General features: G+C 49.3%; 1 protein-coding gene across 1 annotated transcript in view; it reads right to left on the minus strand.

Moving 5' to 3' along the window:
- Positions 1-715: 715 nt before the first annotated feature.
- Positions 716-19,214, minus strand: part of COLGALT2 (collagen beta(1-O)galactosyltransferase 2) — a 33,407-nt gene continuing 14,908 nt past the window's right edge. The window contains exons 2-12 of the mRNA XM_048944393.1: positions 11,140-11,250; positions 10,470-10,587; positions 9,854-9,988; positions 7,880-8,084; positions 5,793-5,912; positions 5,603-5,679; positions 4,305-4,411; positions 3,547-3,679; positions 3,239-3,366; positions 2,575-2,781; positions 716-2,145 (exon numbers count right to left, since the gene is read on the minus strand). Coding sequence (XP_048800350.1) covers positions 1,869-2,145; positions 2,575-2,781; positions 3,239-3,366; positions 3,547-3,679; positions 4,305-4,411; positions 5,603-5,679; positions 5,793-5,912; positions 7,880-8,084; positions 9,854-9,988; positions 10,470-10,587; positions 11,140-11,250 — 1,618 coding nt within the window. The 3' untranslated portion in view covers positions 716-1,868. The remainder of the gene's footprint in view (positions 2,146-2,574; positions 2,782-3,238; positions 3,367-3,546; positions 3,680-4,304; positions 4,412-5,602; positions 5,680-5,792; positions 5,913-7,879; positions 8,085-9,853; positions 9,989-10,469; positions 10,588-11,139; positions 11,251-19,214) is intronic.

Raw genomic sequence — 19,214 nt, forward strand, 5'->3', positions numbered from 1 at the left:
CATTCTGCAGCTGCCATGTCCAAACTGAGCTCAGAGTACATCAGCAGTCTGCGATAAATGCATGACATCAGCAGCAGTGCAGGTGCAGTTTGGCACACTGCCTTCACAGGAGGCACCACCCAGGGCACATTCTGTGTAAAAACTAAACCTGGACTTTGGTGAGCGAGGGAGGACTGAGTTTGTAACCAGCCCTTCACACATGCCAAGGTTAGCACCAGTTTACAGCAGAAGTGGTTTTCTTTGTATTTCAGTGTAAGAGTGCACTGATGTCTGTACAGCATCCTTTGTAAACTGCAGTGTTGCTAACTCCACCATTGCATGCCTGTATTAAGCTGAAAGGAAAACGGTCTTGACCTCAAATTGACCCCTCCCCAGAACATTATATATAAAGATTTTTTTAACTGCTTACCTGTAATCTTTATACAATAAGCATATAAATATTTTTTTTTCCACTGATACTTGCCTTAAGTTAATCTATGCCCTTCTCTTAGGCTTTATTACTACTGTGCGTCAGTTCCTTTGCATCTCATACCCCCTTCCATTAATGCCCCTCTCTTCAGCATCACCACATTAATTGGCTCGAGTTCCCAGCTCCTTCTGCCTCCCCTGGCAGAAAGCTCTCGACTGCACTGTTTGGGATTGAATGGAAAATGCCGTGTCAGCCAAACCAAGCATGAGCAGTGCCTGCTCCCACCCAATGAAGAGCGCACACAGCTGCATTTCTTGCACCAGGTTCTATGTATTATCAGACCCGCTGACAGGTAGTAACATGTCGTCTTTAGCAGAAAGCACAACATGGATCAAGAATTATTAAAAACAAACAAGAAAATTAAAAAAACACAACAAACCAACCACACACAGATCAACTGCACAGATCAGCTGGCAGCGAGGCTCTGCGCTGCCGTGCAGGAGAGCGGCCCAGAGCTGCAGCCCATGGCCACCTGCCTGCTCCCAAACCTCTTCGAAACACCACCATCGCGCTCTGCTGTCACAGGAGCCAACAGCAAGGACGTCAGCACACACCCAAAAAAAAAAACAGGTTTGCTCCTCACATGAAAAAATATCAAGACAAGTTGCCTTTACGTCCTGAAGGAACACGTGGAGGGGGAAGGAAGCTGAATGTGTTCCTTTTGGAGTGCAGAGGAAATACAAGTGGCAGCACTGCTCTGCCTGCTGCTCTGCAGGTTCTCTGATGCACCAACACATCTGTCGTGGGCCAGGAGCCCATCTGAATGAGATCCGGGCAGCCTCGACGTTCAAACAGGAAGCCAGGAATGCTTTTCTGCAGAAGCGTGAAGAGAAGACACTACACTTAGAGCACTGCTCCAGTGCATGGAGTATTTTTGGAAACCATTCTGATACTGACAAAACGAAACCTCCTAACCCAAATACTCTCTGCAGTTTCTCTCATAAACAGGGTTATAAAAACCTGCAGACTACAAGGAGAAAAAGCTACACAGCAGCCCAATTACAGCTATCCGGAAAGGTATGGAACACTTGTACACCTCTATATATTAATTTTCATAAATACAGCATTCTACACAAGGTGTTGTAGAAAGACGTCATTCAAGGATTTTTTTTTCAAACAAAAGCTTACAAAGGCTTTTGTTCAGATCTCTGCCTGCCTGGAACACCTTTTTCCTCCTTTGTTTCCCCACAGTCTCGGAAAAGCAGCCCGGTGAGCCATAACCCAACTGGGTCCAACCCGATTGGATCCAACCCCACAGGGCCCAACCCAGCAGCCCCGCCGTGCCGTCCCACGCAGCAGGACAGAGTCCCTGCAAACAGCTGCTCTACAACTTCCAGAGGTGAAAAGCCAAAGCGTGAGGCAGGTTTGGCTGTCAACAGAGCCCAGAGGAGGCGGGCAGTCATAGCTCATCCCTGGAGGACGGCGCGTTGAGGGAGGACTGGGGCGGCAGGGCATCCTTGTTCTGTGCCTCGCTGTGGATCTGGCCCTGCTGCCGTGACTTCCAAGAGTGTGTCCTGTCCCAGTCCGTGGACACGGTCTCGTTGTCCCAGATGGTGGAGGTCTCTGTGTCACTGAGGTAGCCTGGCTGCCCTGTGTAGTGGGTGGGGTAAACGAGCAAGGGTTCTGCTGAAAAGGCCTTCAAGTCTCGGGATTCGTAATACTCCATGTACTTCGCTCTAAAGGGGGACAAAAACCATCAAGAGCTGAGTGTATGTCCATGTGTAACTTGGAGCCACAAGCCAACCCACTGAGCAGACAGGCCCCAGTGCAGCAAGGTGGAGCTGGGGTGAGTCTAGAGCAGGTCTGACCCTCGGGATTGGGGACACCGTCTTATAGTGATGCAGATAAAGCCTCTGTTACCAGACAAGCACCTCAGAACGGCCCACAGGCCCTGCAGCAGGCAGGCACACAGCCCCACTGCCACAGGGCTATCACTGCCTTGGCCCCACGGCAGCTGTTCTGCTGCAGACAGCCCGCAAGCACAAGGAGCAGCCCTGCTCCCCCAGCCTGGCTGCAGAATTGAGATGCATTGATGCCATCCATTTTAAGACCATTCAGCAAGTCCCAGTATATGTCAACCCAAGCCACAGAGACATCGTACTTACACAGGGTGCTTGTTGTACATGACTGGCAGAAACTCATCCACAGGCAGCATCTTGCTGAAAGGCTCTGCCCCAATTAGCTTCTGAGCCCCTTGGAAAGAGATTGCATACCCCAGGGTCCAATATGAGTAATCAGCTTCCACCAGATTCATGACATTGGGAACTGCTTTCTCGGGCTGCTGCACCTGCATCCTTTTCCGGCCAATGTAGCTGAAAGGGTGAAGAGACCACAAAAACTTGAGCTGAAGTGAATCTGTAGCAATGAAAACCACCCAGCTGTATTTCCACCAGGACAGGGCAGAGAGTCAATCCAAGAAGCAATCCCTGCTCCCAGACAGCCACAGCGTAACCCAGCAGTGGCACAGCTGTGAAAGGCTCTGTCAGGGCACTGAATGCCTCAGTGCAACCCCAGGACCAGGCAGTGCCAGCTCCTCTGCCACAGCAGCATCTCTGACACCGCTGGGACCAACCAGCACTGCCCACAGAGGGTACTAACAGCACCCACGACAGCTGGGGCACTCTACTCTGTCCCAGGGAGTGGGGAGAGCCCGCTGAAGTCTGCAATCTTAATGCTCTCTGGCATAAAGCTGCACCTCTGCCATGGCATGGCATGCTGCTCCCCACTGTGTGCCCAGCAGCTCCCAGTTGCCTGGGGCCAACCACTTACATAAGCTCCCAGTCTAGCTGAGCTTGTTCTATGTCATCCATCAGCTTCATCAGCTTCCTCTTAAACTGGTGTTCAAAGCGCACGTCATCCTCGATAACGAGAGTCTTCTCCAGTCCTCTGCTCACCACCTGCAACACGAGGGCACAGATCAGTGATGGCCCCAGAACACTCCTCACACCCTGGGATCACTGGAGGTCAGCCTGACCTGACAGTGGCTCCCAGATCCTGCAGGCAGGGAGGCAGAACCACTCTCAGACTCAGCTACAGATCGCAAGAGCTGTCAAGAACAGCACCCACCAACCTCTTACCTCCTTCCAGATGTAGTAATGGCTGAGGAAGCAGCCGATCTCTCCCCTGGTCAGCGGCCGGGAGGAGTAGGGGTCCCGGTACCCCGGCAGCATGTCGATGCTGAGAGCTTTGAGCTGACTCGTGTTCAGTGCTCTGAGAAACAGAGTGTGTGTCACCACTGCACAACAGTCACGTCTCGAGCCAGACACAGAGGCAAAATGGGGAATGCTGCTGACATTCTGGGAAAACTGATGGACACCCAAGATTCAAAGACCATGAGATCCATATGAGTTCCTCATTCCTCCAGGAACCTGTGCAACTTCCAGACCTGACATGTGTGCTTTTATTCCTCATTATAAAAATGCCCTAACACACCTTACAGTAGGGTGCTCAGGGAAAGGGCAATATCAGGTTAACACTGTAGCACAGAAGTTTCATAGCACCTTGCCAGGAGGTGAATTCTCTCAAACACTTTTGCTGATGACTTAAGAGAATCACAGAACTACAGAATGCTGTGAGTTGGAAGGGATCCCCCTACCCCTTCCTCAGCTTAGGCTGCCCAAGGCCCCATCCACAGCCAAGGGCACCCCCAGCTCTCTGCAGCAGTGCCAGCACCTCACCACCTCTGAGTAAAAAATTTCCCCTTAATATTGACCTAAATCTCCCCTCTTTGAGTCTAAAGCCATTCCCCCTTCTCCAATTTCAATCAGACCATGTACAAAGTTGGTCCTCCTGCTTATACCCTCTCTCCAAGTACCGGAGGGCCACGTGAACTCACTTTCCATCCACAGCCTCCATGATCTTGACTGCAATCTCCTGCTCATAGAGTGTCCGCAGCATCCGGTCCCGCCTGTCCTTTCGACGCTTCAGATTGATCATGAAAATCTGTGTTGAAGAGAGAGACATCAGCCTCATGCTTTGGGAGGAAGCACAGGGAGTCCTGATCCGCCCTTTTTCCAGCAGCCCCATAGGAAGAACAGAACTCATGAAAATACCACATCTGTTTTTGTCCCAGGCTTTGGAATTTGTCCCCAAACTGGGGCTGATTTTGAGGGGGAAGGTGAGAGGCTTGTTCTCTGTCTAAAACCAGTTTGTGCAGAACGGGGGAACGTTGCTTTTCCAGGATGAAAAGCTGCAAAGAGACCAAGCCTGTGTTGTATAAAGACACAGGACGCTTTGATTTTTGTTTAACACAGGGTACAATGGTCAGCTCCAGCTCAACACTGACCCACGTGTCTCTCCACTAAGATGCAACCGCTCATATTTAGGGTGACCAGCAGGGCCACCAGCCAAACACGAGGACGCCGTAAAGAGAGGATTTTTGTAATTACTTCAGGCACTGAAATTCCACTGCTCCCCTTGCCTGAGCAGATAGCCAAGACCTGGAGCAGAGATGTCTGGGCAGGGCTCAGCCCAAACCTGGAGGACACAGACTCCTTGGTGGAGGGCTGAAGCCCTCGCTTGTAGGTAAACAGCAGAGGGGGGGGGATATTTTTCAGCCCCAGGCACACACGTACAAGTACAGCTTTGTATGCTGTGGAGCAAAACCTCATCCCAGTAAGAAGCAGATGGAATTCCAGGTCAGTACAAACACAAAAATAATAAACTGGATAAATACAGCACAGCCACAAAGGGCAACGTGGAAAAAACCTACACCAGCTGTGCAGCGAACACAGACACACAGCCAAGCTGGGCTCCCACTTCTCTGTGTGAGCTGTGTAAACAGATGTAGCAGAATGAGCAACAAAACTGAAGAAATCATTCCCTTCTGTCACTCAAGAGCAGGAGAGGTTTCCTAAAAGACAGTTTCTTTTGTCACAAAACACAGGGATGAGCACTTGTGAACAGAGCATCAAGTGCTCACAGATCTGACTGGCTGCATGGCCACCCAGCACAGCTTCTCCCCAATAAGGGCTGCTGCTGTCTCCATGCATAAAGTTTGAGTCCAAAAGGGAGTGACTGGGAAAGAACTAATGATGTAAAAACATATTATACTCCAAGGAAAACATCTGGAAGCTCAGCTACGAGGAGTACGTAACGGATGGGAAAGCAATGACAGCAAAACAGGTTCCTTACTTCATCAAATCCCATCTTGTCAGGGTGCTTTGGAGGAACGGAGACGTACTGAGAAGGCTCAATGGGAGGACGATCGACTGAAAGAGAGGAGAGATCCCAACCATCACCTGGGTGTACCTTGATTGAGATAACTGAAGATGTTTGCAAACGTTCACTGGGGGCTCCAACGCAGCAGGGCACAGCCACTTACTCATAGCCTCAATCAGTGTGTGCACAAAGTTCTCTGTCTCTTCCTGCAGCGTCTGGTGTGACTTCAGGGGCATGGGAAGGAAACCGTAGTGCTCGCGGTTGCAGATGAACATCTGAATTCCTGAGGATTGCAGAAGGGAAAGGAGAGCCGGGTGTTTCATGGGCAGATTTCAGTGCTCTGTTGATACGCAGCCACAACCCCAGGGAGCTGGGCTCTCATCCACAGGGGCTGGGGTTGGCTGGTGCTGTGTGCAGCTCAGCAATCCCTGCGGCCTTCCAATTCAATCAATACATGCTATGATCCTATGAACATCACTGTGTCATTTTCTGTTCTGTTGCCTGGCAGAGTCTGGCCTCTTCTATGAAACCAATATCTACTCACTCCCTAGCAGCAGGTGTTTTAACCACAGTCAAGATTTCTCTAGGAGAGGCTGAGACCAGAGAAAGGGGCCTTTTTCAGCCTTTGCATTCAAAGTGATCCTACAGAAGAGGGCAGAATGGACCTTTAGCAAAAGCAGTGCCTGATGTGAGCTGCAAGAGGTGAAGGTCAGGTGGAAAGAAGCAGTCCTGCTGGATGCCTTGTTCCTCTGGGTGACATGAGATCCTGCCTGGGGTCACACAGGATGGAGCTGCAAAGCCCAGATTATCAGTGCAGCTACAGGCCCTGCCACTGCCTCTGCAAAGGATTCAGCAGGGGCTTTGCTACCAGACATCCTCCTACTTCTGTTTGCTTTGGCTGGGAAATAAAGATGAGACATTTTCACCTGTGTCAGCAAAAAAAAGTCTGATCACCATCTTGGAAATGCAAAGTCCAGGCACTGGCACAGCTGCCCAGGGAGCCGTGGGGTCAACCGTCCCTGGGGGGATTCCAGGCCCATGGAGATGTGGCACTGAGGGATGTGGTCATTGGGCACAGTGGGGGTGTGCTGGGGTTGGCCTCAGGGATCAGAGAGGTCCTTTCCAACCTGTGATTGGGCTCAAAACACCCAAGGAAGGCAGCATACTTGTTTTCATTGAGTTTTGGTAAGGCCCTTTTATTAACTAAACACTGCTTGAATCACCACAACTGGCCAAGCAGATTTAAAAGAAAATGCAAAACTGGAATCATCTGCATTTTCTGCCTTATCTCCCTTTCTTCTCCTAGTTAATAAAACAAGGACAACCACTCCCTCTAAAGAAAGCAAAAGCAGACAGACGCTACCTGGAGTGCAGATGCTTTCATGTGCAAGTCCCCCTAATCCCTGGTATTCTACAACTGTCTGCACTAATGACCCCCATGTTCCCACCTCTTGAAGTTCTGTAAGCACATTGCTGGCTGCAGTGCTTGCCAAAGCACATCCAGTTGTCAACTACAGTTAAGGTGAATGGCAGAATAAAAAAATTCCTACCTGCTGACATTAATTGGTTTGGCACTGATCTAATCAGCTAAGCTTATCTGGCTCTCCGATCTCTGCTCTCATCTTCCACTGGCTTAAACTTGGTTAATCTGTGTATATTCACGCCAACATTTCTGTTCCTTCTGGGATAAAGGCAACTTTGAAAAAGCAAAGCTACTTCAAAATGGGGAGGGGGACTTCACTCGCTCGATCTGTTTTTACAGTGAAAATCCATTAGTGTGACAAGTAAAGGAAAAGCTGCAGATGCTGGTGTTACTGGCAGCCTTTGTAGACAGAACCCATGTTCAGGCACCAGGAACATCCCCCCACACCCTTGCATTTCAGGTCGAGCTGAAATCCTCCTCTTTCAGAGACAGACGCAGTACCAGCAGCCTCCTGCCCTGCCCTTGGCTCAGGGAGCCTCCTGAAGGGATGACTGTAGACACCCCAGCTACAGAATGTAGGACGCCTTCCACTCTCACAACACTGACCCTTGGTCACTGCTGCCTCGCTGTGACACAAATGAAGGGTGGGTGCCACAAAGCCCCTGTCCCTGTAAGAGCTCGCATTCTCCCTGAGAGACCTCTCAGAGGAGGAGGGGAGAGGGGTACAAACTGACCACTGGAGTCAACATACAGCTTTTTGGCCTCTGAACTCCAAGCAGAGCTCTGCATGTCTGCTAGTGAATCCTCCCCAAAGGCTCCAGGCATACCTGCTTGGCGACTGGAGAAGGCAAAGACCATGATATCATCAAAGCTCCAGGTGTAGTCCTGGTGGGGCGGGTAGAACATCAGCTTGGTGGAGGCCTCCTTCCTCAGGTCAATGAGGAATGTGGAATGGATCATCGGGACAGCAAAACAGCCCGTCCTCTTCCATTCCCGGATCAAGGGGTAATCCAGGGTCCTTTTGTAATAGCCCTGCAAACACAACAAGCAGGCCGCTCGTTACAAGAGATCTGTTGCAAAGATGCTCCCCAGCAAAAGCTCTCACCCTCTGCCCTCCCCAGCAGAGGTGGATCAGTGCCCAGTTCACAGACTTTGAAGCATTCCCTAATTGGAAAGCATTTAGAAACAATTCCCATCCCACAGGTTAAAGCTCAACCTTCTCTCTGTTTTAGCAGCTACTGGAAACTCAAACCTTCCCTCTGCAAAATCAAGAACACTTCAAACTCAGCATGGTGTTCCCTTGGCTCTCTCCAAAGCTCTTTTTGCATTCAGGTCTGATCCTGGGAGCACTGCTCACACTCAGCAGCCACAAAGGGCTCTCCATGTCTGCCACAATAGCACCTAGAGGTTATTTCTGAACGTGACTTAAACAAGCCACATCCCTGGCTGGAGGGCAAGTCGCTTCTCAGTATCCATTGGCTGTCCAACAACTCCTGCTTCTCCATCCCAGGGCAAGTAGGCTTCACACCCATCTCCTGAGCTCAGCCCTCATCGTCATCCCCAGGGAGAGAAAGGCTGAGAGCAGCATGAAGAATGCGAGCACAGCCACGTGCAGCAGTTCCAAGAGCAGCTTTTTCCTCCCCATATTCTGGAAGGCGCATTTGCTGCTGGTTTTTTTCCCTTTCTTCCTTTTGCAGCTAATGCCGGTGTCAATGGAAACTTCCTACTGGTGAGGGACTCGCAGGGCCAGGGCTGAGGCTGGTGCATGCAGGCAGCGATCCACTTCAGTCCGTGAAGAAATGCTGATTTACATCAGTGGAAAACCTGGCTGTCTCAGCAGCAAACCTTAAAAACCTACAGGAAAATGCCTTCACCATGAAGTTACTATTTCCAACTTAAAACAACACGAAAAAAAACCATGGAATAACTAACACCACTCACAAACATCTTATCTCTACATGAAACTGCCAAGAATTTGGGAAGCTTAGGATCCTTTCCTGCTGTTTTTATACCCAAATAACTCAAGCTGTGATTTTTAGAAGATGGGAAAACATTGTGGGGAGGTATCATTTATGTTTGTCACTCCTCACTACCACCCCTGCTATCAAACAAGACGTGTGGCATCTCCACAGCTCTGGAATACCCCCAGGGATGGTCATACCATCATTCCCTAGGCAGTCTGTGCCAATGGCCAACCACTTTTCCTGAGAAGAAACTTCTCCTAATATCCAACCCACCTCCAGAGAACCAAGTTTACAGATGGGGTAGAGATTGCCCAGACTGTGGCAATAGATTTTCCCCTCTGTATTAACGATTTTCACACTAAAATCCTATTCTTCCTGTTGTATATGAGAAGGAAACACCAGACTCTAATTTCTGGCCTTAGCACTTCTGTCTTTTACACCTGAGCACGCACAGAGATTCCTCTGTGACCCTACTGCATAAGTCTTGCTCACTCATGAGAAAAATAACTTGCATGCAATGGGGAGCCATAGAAAGAAAAGCAGATTCCTCCTGGAGCAGTGTCAGTACACAGAACAGCTAATCCAAAATAAGGTACTGTCAGTTTTAAGGCTATTATGCAAACATGTGGATCTACCTCAAATAAACACTGGTGTGACTGTATGTTGGTATATACATTTTTTTTTTTAAATGTAGCTAGTGGAATTGTACGGCTTCCCCAGACTTCTGCATAGGAACAGCATCCCTCAGATCCAGCACAGCTCCCTTCAGACGCGGTGTTTTCAAGTGAGGAAAGCCCCAACCTGCAGTCACCGTGCCTCATTCACCCAACCACCTGCCTGGGGGGTGATGCCACACCAGAAGTTGGAATACAGAAAGCGAGACTCCAGCATCGGTGCCACCAAGGTCTTGTTTTCTGCTATCAGCAGGTTCAGAGTTTCTGGGTTGGTCAGCAAATTATCCGTATCGAGAAACTAGAGAAGGAAGAGGAAAATAGTTTGTTATTAGATGAGATGAGACCGTATGCTTCCCCTGATGCTTGCCAAGGAACACGGCAACCAGAAGTGTGCGGTATTGGCAAAAAGCACCCAGCTGGTGGGTCTGACACTGCAGGACACGACTGCTGTAGGGAAGCCCAAGGGTGGTTGCCCCTGTGACAGAGACAGGAGATGGGGAAGGACGTGGAGCTGTCTCTCTGACTGCAAAGAATTGCTCCAGCACAGGGCATGGGGAGCCAACAATGCTGAAAATTCAGGGCAGAGCACTCTGTGAAGAGGAGCAGGAAGAGTTCTGAAACAGGCCCCACACCTTCACCTTGTTCAGAGCCTTCAAGACCACCACCACCACCACTCCCCATCTCTGCACAGCTGCTCTGCTCCTCTGCTCCCTTAGCCCATAGGGATGGCCTGAATGGCTTTAGCCTGAGGACAGAGAGAAATGCAAGGTTTTCCTTACCAGAATGTAGTCTGACCACTTCTCCCGCGCGGCACGCAGGGCAGCCTGCCTCAGCTTCATCACGTGGGTGAAACGGGAGCTCGGCCAATGCTTCGGTCCCATTTCTTCTGGGTAGGACCTAGCAAAGAAAGCAGTCAAAAATGCACAGACCTCTTGCTGCCTTCTTTGCAAAGAAAACAGCATCAGAGTCACCTTGGGCAACTCGGGAGAGGAAAAGAGAGTGGAAGAGTGCTTCCGAGGGAAAATGGCTCCAAATTCATGCTGGCAAGTGTAGAGCACAGAGCACTTCCTGACAACCAAGGAACCACAAGCACAACAGAAGGATCCCATCAGGCCCAGAGCATCAAGTCCAAAGGCAAAAAGGGATTGAAGGAAATTGTGGGACAGATCCCTGTGCAAGGTGATGCCATTTTCTGGCTCGGAACTTGCTGTGTAGCTGACAGCAGTGACAGAGCTTTGGTGGAAGCAATGGGAAAGGGCTGTGATTTCTCTGTTCTCTCACACATAAAGAAGGGCAATCTTACGTGCTCCACCAAAACAGTTCCAATGGGGCAGAGCCCACAGAGAAAAACCACATGCATAACTGAATGCATCTCGTGGTTGGAGAGCAGGAAAGCACCTAGGGAACGCAGGCTATGCTTCAAAAGCCAGCCCCTGCTGCAGTACTCACTGTGGGTCTTCCATTGGCCTCCACTCCACGTCATGGTAGAGGTTCTGCACGTTCTTCAGCCACTCCCTAAGGATTGCAGTGGTGTTATCAGCGTTGTGGTCAGTGGCCACCCTGGAAAATAAGAGCCCAGTTCATACAAGATTTACACACCAGGAGTACGATCTGCCTGTTTGGCCCAAGATGGTGCCAGGAAGGTTGGGCTCCAGTTCCTTCACATATCCCAGCTGATACGTGGGTTGCTCTAGGCAGAACTATTTTTTACAGGCAATCTGACTGAGCTGTGGGCATCCCTGTTCAGTGCAGGGGAGCTGGACTAGATGCCCTTTAAAGGTCTCCTCCAACTTGTATGCTCACAGCCTTGTGACAGCCTTTGGGTTACATGTGACCAAGCTGATGCTCTTCCAAGCTGCTTCTCTCCAGCACAGAGCCCTGGGAGTGGGACCTCAGTCCAGCTGCTCACACAGCTGTGATGGATCCCACAGCACATTCCCTTAAGCTGAAGGGCTGCTCACTGCTCCTGGCCAGAGGAGCAAAGCACTGCCCCACAGAAGGACATATCCTGCACCGCCACAGCTCTAGAAGCTCCACTGAAAACTGACAGTTCCTTCCTATTCCTTCGGGAGTACAAGCATAGGGTTAAATTTAACAAAAAGAATCATCAGAAGAACACAGTCACTCAGGGACAGGAAGCTTATTTGTTGAACGCCAATTCCTGTTTATTAAAACAAAAAATAAGGAAAGCAGCAAGCAAATGGATGTTGGTTTCCTGCTCTTGATATCTGCTCTTGCTCTGCGTGGCAGAGCAAGGCTGGTGTCAGCCATGATGTTGGGATTTGCTTTTAACCAAGCTCCTCATCAGACCCCACGGTAAACCTACATGGCATGGATGTTGAGTAAGACAAAAACTGCCACTTGCTGCTGAGTGGAACAGATGAAATCGGACTGCTCTGTGAATTGCAAACACTTTTCAGGTCACCCACCCAAACCCCATTTCAGCAGACTCACTCAGACCTCCCTCAACCACGCGCATTTCATTGGTCTTGTTCCACTTCCCTCCTACGCTCCCAGCTGTGCAGGCACTGAGCAGCAGCTCCAACATTCCTCAAATACCACAGAGAACCGTGAAAATGGCTTTCTGTGAAAATGGCTTTTTGTTCATGGCCGTCCTTGAAGCCGCAGCAAGAGGCTCCTGCCACACAGCAGGACCACACCACTATCAGGCATCACGCAAACCCAGCACAGACAACGGGCCATCATGAAGAAGGTCGGGGCCCAGCTTACACCGTGCTCTTTGCCATGGCTAAGCTGGTCCCACTGAGCAGGCTCTCCCAACAAGTCCACAAGACCATCCCTGGAAGTATACAAGAAATGTGTAGACGTGGTACTTATGGACATGGTCAGTGGGCAATATTGGTGGTAGACAGACAGTTGGACTGGATGATCTTAGAGGTCTTTTCCAACCTTCCATGATTCTAAGAGCTGACAGCCTCCAGCCAGAAGTGGGACATGGGAATGGGAACCTGGAGGCATCTCTCCATCTGTCCACAAGGAAACTGCTAGAAGGAAAATGCCATTTTACTGCCAGGCTGTAACAGTGGTGTTATGTGGAAGGCAAATTCACAGCCCAGTAGAGCCTTCGGAATACACCAGTGAGCCAAAGCTCTGGCACAAAGAAAGGACGGCTGCCTCCAGGACTATCCACCCAGCAGCTTTTCTGAGCCCAAAGTGCTCAAAGGCAACACAGTTTGTCACACCCTGGATGAAACATGCCCTATGACTAGTAGTTTGGCAAATCATTGTTTTTTCCGACTTTAAGCCTAAAAAACAAACAAAAAACTCACATACAAAGAAACCAACAGTACAACAATTATCACTATTAGTTTTGGGACAATTCACATTTCACATCAAGAGAAATTAGCACTTCTACTGTAATACCTGTACCACTGCAGCCCACTTACTTCCCCAGATGAAACAGCAACTATGGTGCTTGCAACACTACTGGATGGAAAAAAACACAGGGAAATACTTTTTTTTAATTATTATTTTAAATGACTACGAGGAAAACAGGCAAATAAAAATATGAGCAGAACTTCCCAACTTCCCGTTGGCAACAGCTTCTCAAGACATAAGAGGCTCAACAGGATATTCTGCTATAACCACTTCTGGTGTAACACATGATCCATAGGACCTGAAGTGGCTGAGTATTGTTAAGGCTTCAGTGCCCTTATTGGATGGACAGACCCACTGGACCCTGAATGTTCTGAATCCATTTGGAAGAGACTAAGCCATCTCTGCTGCAGCATCCACCACTACCAATGGTCTGTTGTCCACTTTGCACACCTCCCCAGTTCTGGAAAACAGACAGGAAGGGTTGAGACACTCCTCACCATCCTCATGGCTGTCTGCCATGACTCGATCACATCTTCCTTGTGTCAAAGTGGGCTAAAAGCCAGATATGGGATTGCAGATGTGGCATTGTAACTGCCTCGCAAAAGAAGAAACCTCTCCTCAACCTCCTGGTTGAGCTTCTGCTCAGCTTGCCCAGGCTGCAGCTGGTCTTTGCTACCAGCGTAGCTCACAGACCACAAAGTCTCTTCAGCCAAGACCTTGCTCCCCCTAGCCTGCACCATTGCAGAGGGGTTCTTCCATGATGAATTTCAAGAGATTTCTTGCAGACAACTAAATTCAAGGCCAACATATCTGCCTGCAACCGTTAATTGTTGTAGATTCAAAAACTAAGTTTCTGTGAAGAGGTATAGGATACATCGATGACTTTTGCACTACAACACGCAAAATCACAGCAACATTAAGGTTGGAAAAGACATCTACGATCACCAAGTCCAACCCCAGCCCATCCCACCATGCTGCTGCCCACAGCGCCATGGCTCTCCAACACCTCAGGGATGGTGACCCCACCACCTCCCTGGCAGCCCGTGCCACTGCCTCACCGCTCTTTTGGAGAAGAAACTTTTCCTAACGTTCAACATTCAGACTTGTGCTCCAGACCTCGCACAGCTCCGTGCCTTTCTCTGGACACGCTCCAGTCCTCAATGTCTTTCTTGCAATGAGGGGCCCACAACTGAATCTAGCAGTTGATGTGCAGCCCCACCAGTGCTGAGCACAGAGGGACGAGCACCTCCGGCTCCTGCTGGCTGCACTGTTTGATGTTTGGATTTGTCTCCTGCCGGTTTTACAACCTAAAGCCTGTGTGACTTAACCAGGAAAGACTGGTGGAATGTAAGAAAAAAATTCATCTCCTGCCACGCTTTGCAGAACAAGAAAAGGGTAATAAAAGTAGAACAGACCTCCAGATGAACATCCTGTAACATGGCAGCTTTTTTCACTCAGTTCTAAATCCATTTCCAATAAATAGAAGTTGAATTTTAGAAAAAGTTTGAGTGAGAACGTTCATATAGGGGGTTACATGGGCACGACTACAACCACTCCAGTATTTACTTTGGCTTTTAGCAGCACTCTTAGCACAGACACAAGTCCTCATTGTCCATACTGAGCAAAGTAACCCCCTCCCAAAAAACTCAAGCACCATGAATAGTGGAAAATTAAGCAAAATGTTGAGCTCCCACTGCTTTAATTAAGTAATATGTGAGCAGTAGCACAAGGCAAACCGCATGTCATGGAGCACTTGTATTTTTAACCTGACATCTCCACACTCTGTGTTTGCAAAAGGCAGTTAATGTGGGCTCTGATGGTTCTCCTCTTTTCATCCCCAAAAGAAAGAAGAAAAAAAAATAAATTCTCTTTTTCATTACTTCACAGCCCAGCCTGCCCTCCCCTGCTATTTACAGGTTATTTATACCTCAGGCACCAGGTTAGAGGAGGTTTAATTATTACTATTTTTTACTCTTTATCACTGCTATAGGAAAAGTACTACAGGACAAACCCCAACGCTGTGTGCCTCTGGCTGCTCAGCAGTCCAGCTCACACTGCAGCACTTGTGGGAAACCCCAAGGCCATGGACCGTCAGTAATCTTCCTACTGAATTTAACAGTTCCAACCGCCTCCATTAGCAAACAGCAGCAAGTACTTCATGATCAAGGTCTGCAGAGTGCAGAGCTGCTGGGCTGCAAATGCTGGAGCTGTTAGAGGGATCCTTTTCCTTCTTGGCCACGCTCTGAGGGCTGCAAGATGTGAGTGTGGGGTTCTTCCCCCACTGCAGTGTACTGTAATACAGCAGAATGACCAGGGCTGCTGAAGGTAGCTGGTGCCAAGCCATCTGCTCCAGTGGGAGCCAACCTGAGGCACCTGGGTGGGAAGCACAATGGGTGACAATGCTCAGGATGCTGACAGTCAGGGATGCAATGAGACTGACATACAGCAAAGAGGACATCTGTTGCTGTAGTTGGCCACGTGCCCTCCACCCCAGGGACTCATCCAGAGAATAGCCCAAAGCCAATGGAAAGCCACTTAGATCCCTCCTAACAGATGGAATAGAAACAAAAATCGAGCACTGGCCATCTTCCAAAGGAGAGAACAGCCATAAAGCACTCAGAGAGAGGTTATGCAGCAAAGCAAATGGCAGCAGAGGTCCCCCCTGTGAGGTGCAGACCACTGCATGCCTTGTGCATGCTGTGTTCCATCAACTGTGGTAGCAGAGGAGCCCAAACCTCCAGTTGGGCCCAGAACCTATCCCTTTGAGAGGACCATCTGCCCTCAAAGCTGGGGTCTATGTGTTCCTGACAGCTTCTGTCCCTGACACCATGGGGAAAAAACTAGGAATTCAAACTGCAGAGCATGAGATGACCATGTCACTTTGCCCAGCCCCATACACTGCTAACAGCCATTGCTGCACGCTACCAACCAGAGCACTGTGCAACACTATGCACAAATTTAACACCCTAAGCTCAGCTGAAGAATGCATAGCTAAAGAAGACAGCAAGAGACTTCCAGTTTTCTAAGACTTCTAGTCCCCTTGAGTTGTTAGGATCAGCAGGCAGAGCCCACCACTGCCCCCAGCCAACCCTGCAGCTCAGGGCAGGCTGAGCACACAGCCCCCAGTGCCCAGCAGCCCACTGACTGGTGGCTGTGCTTATTCTGGCCATGAGTTCAGCCCTGTCAAAAATAACTGAAAAAATAAGATTCGCAGCGGAGCCCTAATGTGAGTCAAATACAAACTTGAACTTGGATTTCCCAAAACAAGTGGTAAATAAAGTAACAGGGAGAGTCATCTCTCCCTGCCTTTTTGTTTGAACACTGCCAGACTCAGAGAACCAATTCCAAAACACCAAAACCACCAAACTGGCAATTTCCACTGTGAGCCAGAGATGAATTACCCTGCATAGGGAACAGTGCAGCTGAGAGAGATGGGAAGAGAAGGCATGGATCCTACAGGGGAGAGAAATGCTCTGTTGCCTTGCAGACTTCATTTCTGCACTCTGGACCATCAGCTGTGCCCTGCAGCCACTGAGCTGTGAAGGACACCTCCAGTCCCACAGGTATCTCTGGGATCAGACAGCAATACACGGTCAGACCCACCAAGCCAGCTCACACAGCGCAGCTCAGACGCTGAACAGATGTCAACTCTTCTTGCCACTCTGCACAATTACACTCACAACACCTCATTAGTAAGGTCCCAGCGTTCAGGCTCACATTCAGAGAACTGTTTAAGTATTTAATCACGCTGCTAGGAGTCGAACTGAGTCAGACCTTTTTGGCTTTGCAGCAACCCACCATATATCCCGGGGTTTTCCTTAATTCAGGACAGGCTTTTGGGAGTACCTCGTTTTTCGGTGCGGGATTTTGTTGCTGTTGATTTGTTAGCAGCTCTGGTGGTTTTTCCCACATTAGTTGGGTCCCTGGGCTGCCAGCTCCCAGCGGGGATAGTGGGAGCCCCAGCAGCAGCGTGGAGGCACAGGAGCAGCACGGTTCCCAGTCTGGGCAGCTGTACAAGAGAAGGACCTCACAGTACAGGAATGCAACAAATGTCTCCTCTCATTCCCCTTGCCCTTCAGCCACTCATGGATAGCAGATTTTGCTGGCAGCAGCAGCAATCTAACAACATCCAGCAACCTTCCAAACCGAAGTAAGGGAATGACTCACAGATGTATATAAATGTACACATAAAAACACACCAGGGTTTCTGTTCTTTGTGTGCTAACCAAGAAATCTCCCAGACGTTCCTGGCTTCCAACCCAGAGTAATGCAACACCAGGGAGGGGGGACACTCTAGTATATGCAGAAAGAAGAGATGAAGTTCCTGGAGACTGACCTCAGAAGCACAGCTTCCCAGCACACTAATGATGGCTGTAGGATGCAGCAGCAATGCCTCAAGCCATCGAGCTGCTGCTATTAGCACAGGCTGTGCCAGATCTGTGCTTCAGCCCAGCAAGCACACACAGAAGCCTCTAGAAGACACAACAGAGGAATCAACATCTGCCCAGAAAAGCCATCAGAGCCGGGCAGCACATCACTTCACCACACAGCCAAAATTTCACACCGCCCAGCTTCTGTAGAAATTCTCACTCCAGTGCAAAGCAGGTTCTGCCCCTTCCATCCCAAGGCCCCTCTTTGTCTTGCTCGAGTTCTTTCCATCTCGCCCCAGTGCAGACAGAGCTTTCAAACATACAACACATTACACCTGGCCTTGCAAGTATTTCCAAGCAGACTTGGCTTGAAGGGAACAACTTCCATAAAGAAAGCCCAGGGAGTTTCCTAAGCATGGGATCAGGGCTGTGGCTGGCCTATGGAAGGGCTCAAATAAGGAATCAGTTGCAACTGTACCCCAATTTCTGAAGGGGTAGCTTGATCCTACCTATACTAATTGAAACACCAGTTAATGCAGTTCAAGGTTAATTACAGTGTACAAGCCACTGGGAAGGAATGTTGGTGTTTAGAAATATTCTTGGTACTGGTAACAAAAATCTGATAGATTTTGAAAGCCAGGATCTAAAGCTGCATGGTTCCACTGATTTTTCAATGAGCACATTGAGCACAGGCACATAGCACGTTACCGAGGGTCCCCAAAATAGGGACACATAGTAAGCTCTCCACCTCTTTGCCAGCCTCCTGCAGGCAGGCTGCCTTGACCCCAGCACAAAGCCTCACCTCAGGGACCCCTGATGCCCACAGCAGGAGGAACAGGCAGACCCAAGTCAGCCCATGCTGTGCTTTACTTTCTGTAGCTGCAAAAAAAAACTGAATTATTTGTTCTTGTTAGCCCGCATTATGAACAACTTAAGAAAACAGGAAACAAACTGAATATTCTATTTCAGGCTTCTAATTAGGAGGAATTATAGCAGCAATAAGAAATTGCACAAAGCTAATCCTGGAGCAGAGGCAAATTCAGTCTTCACCAGCCGAGAATCTGCTCTGTGAACTGGAAATGGCAGGATGTTATGGGACATAATGACTGACCCTTCATGTGAAAACTTTGCCCAAATGCAGCAGTAGAGACTTTGCTCTCAAAGGTTTTCAGCTAACTTTCTGAGGTCATGGTAAATAGGAATGCAGCGATTTGTGTCTCAAACCAGAACAACATCACAAAAGGACGCGTGTGAAGTAAGAGTGTTCTCCAAGATGAAACTCAAATTTAAAATTTAGTTTGGTTAAGAGATCTGTACCGAAGACACAGAGGAACTGTGAGAGAAACTTCAGAAAAGGCTAACAGGAGCAGGGAGCAATCATCCCCATGTCTCAGCTCTGCTGGGGCTTTACATCAGTGCTGTGCTCACTTCTGGGCCCCTCACTGCACGAAAGACTCTGATGCCCTGGATCATGTCCAGAGAAGGGCATGGAGCTGTGTGAGGTCTGGAGCACAGCATGATGGGGAGCAGCTGAAGGAATGTGATGGGGCAGGGTGGAAAAGAGGAACTCAGGGGAGACCTCACTGCTCTCTGTAACTGCCTGAAGGGAGGCTGTGGTGAGGTGGGGTCAGCCTCTGCTCCCAGGTAACAGCGGTAGGATGAGAGGTGGTGGCATCAAGCTGAGCTGGCAAAGGTTCAGGTTGGATATCAGGAAAAATTTATTTCCAGAAGGAGCAGTGAGGCATTGGAAGGAGCTGCACAGGGAGGTGATGGGGTCACTGTCCCTAGAGCTGCTCAAGAACCACAGAGATGTGG

The sequence above is a fragment of the Lagopus muta genome, chromosome 5 (assembly GCF_023343835.1).
Source record: "Lagopus muta isolate bLagMut1 chromosome 5, bLagMut1 primary, whole genome shotgun sequence".
NCBI classification, from domain to species: Eukaryota; Metazoa; Chordata; class Aves; order Galliformes; family Phasianidae; genus Lagopus; species Lagopus muta.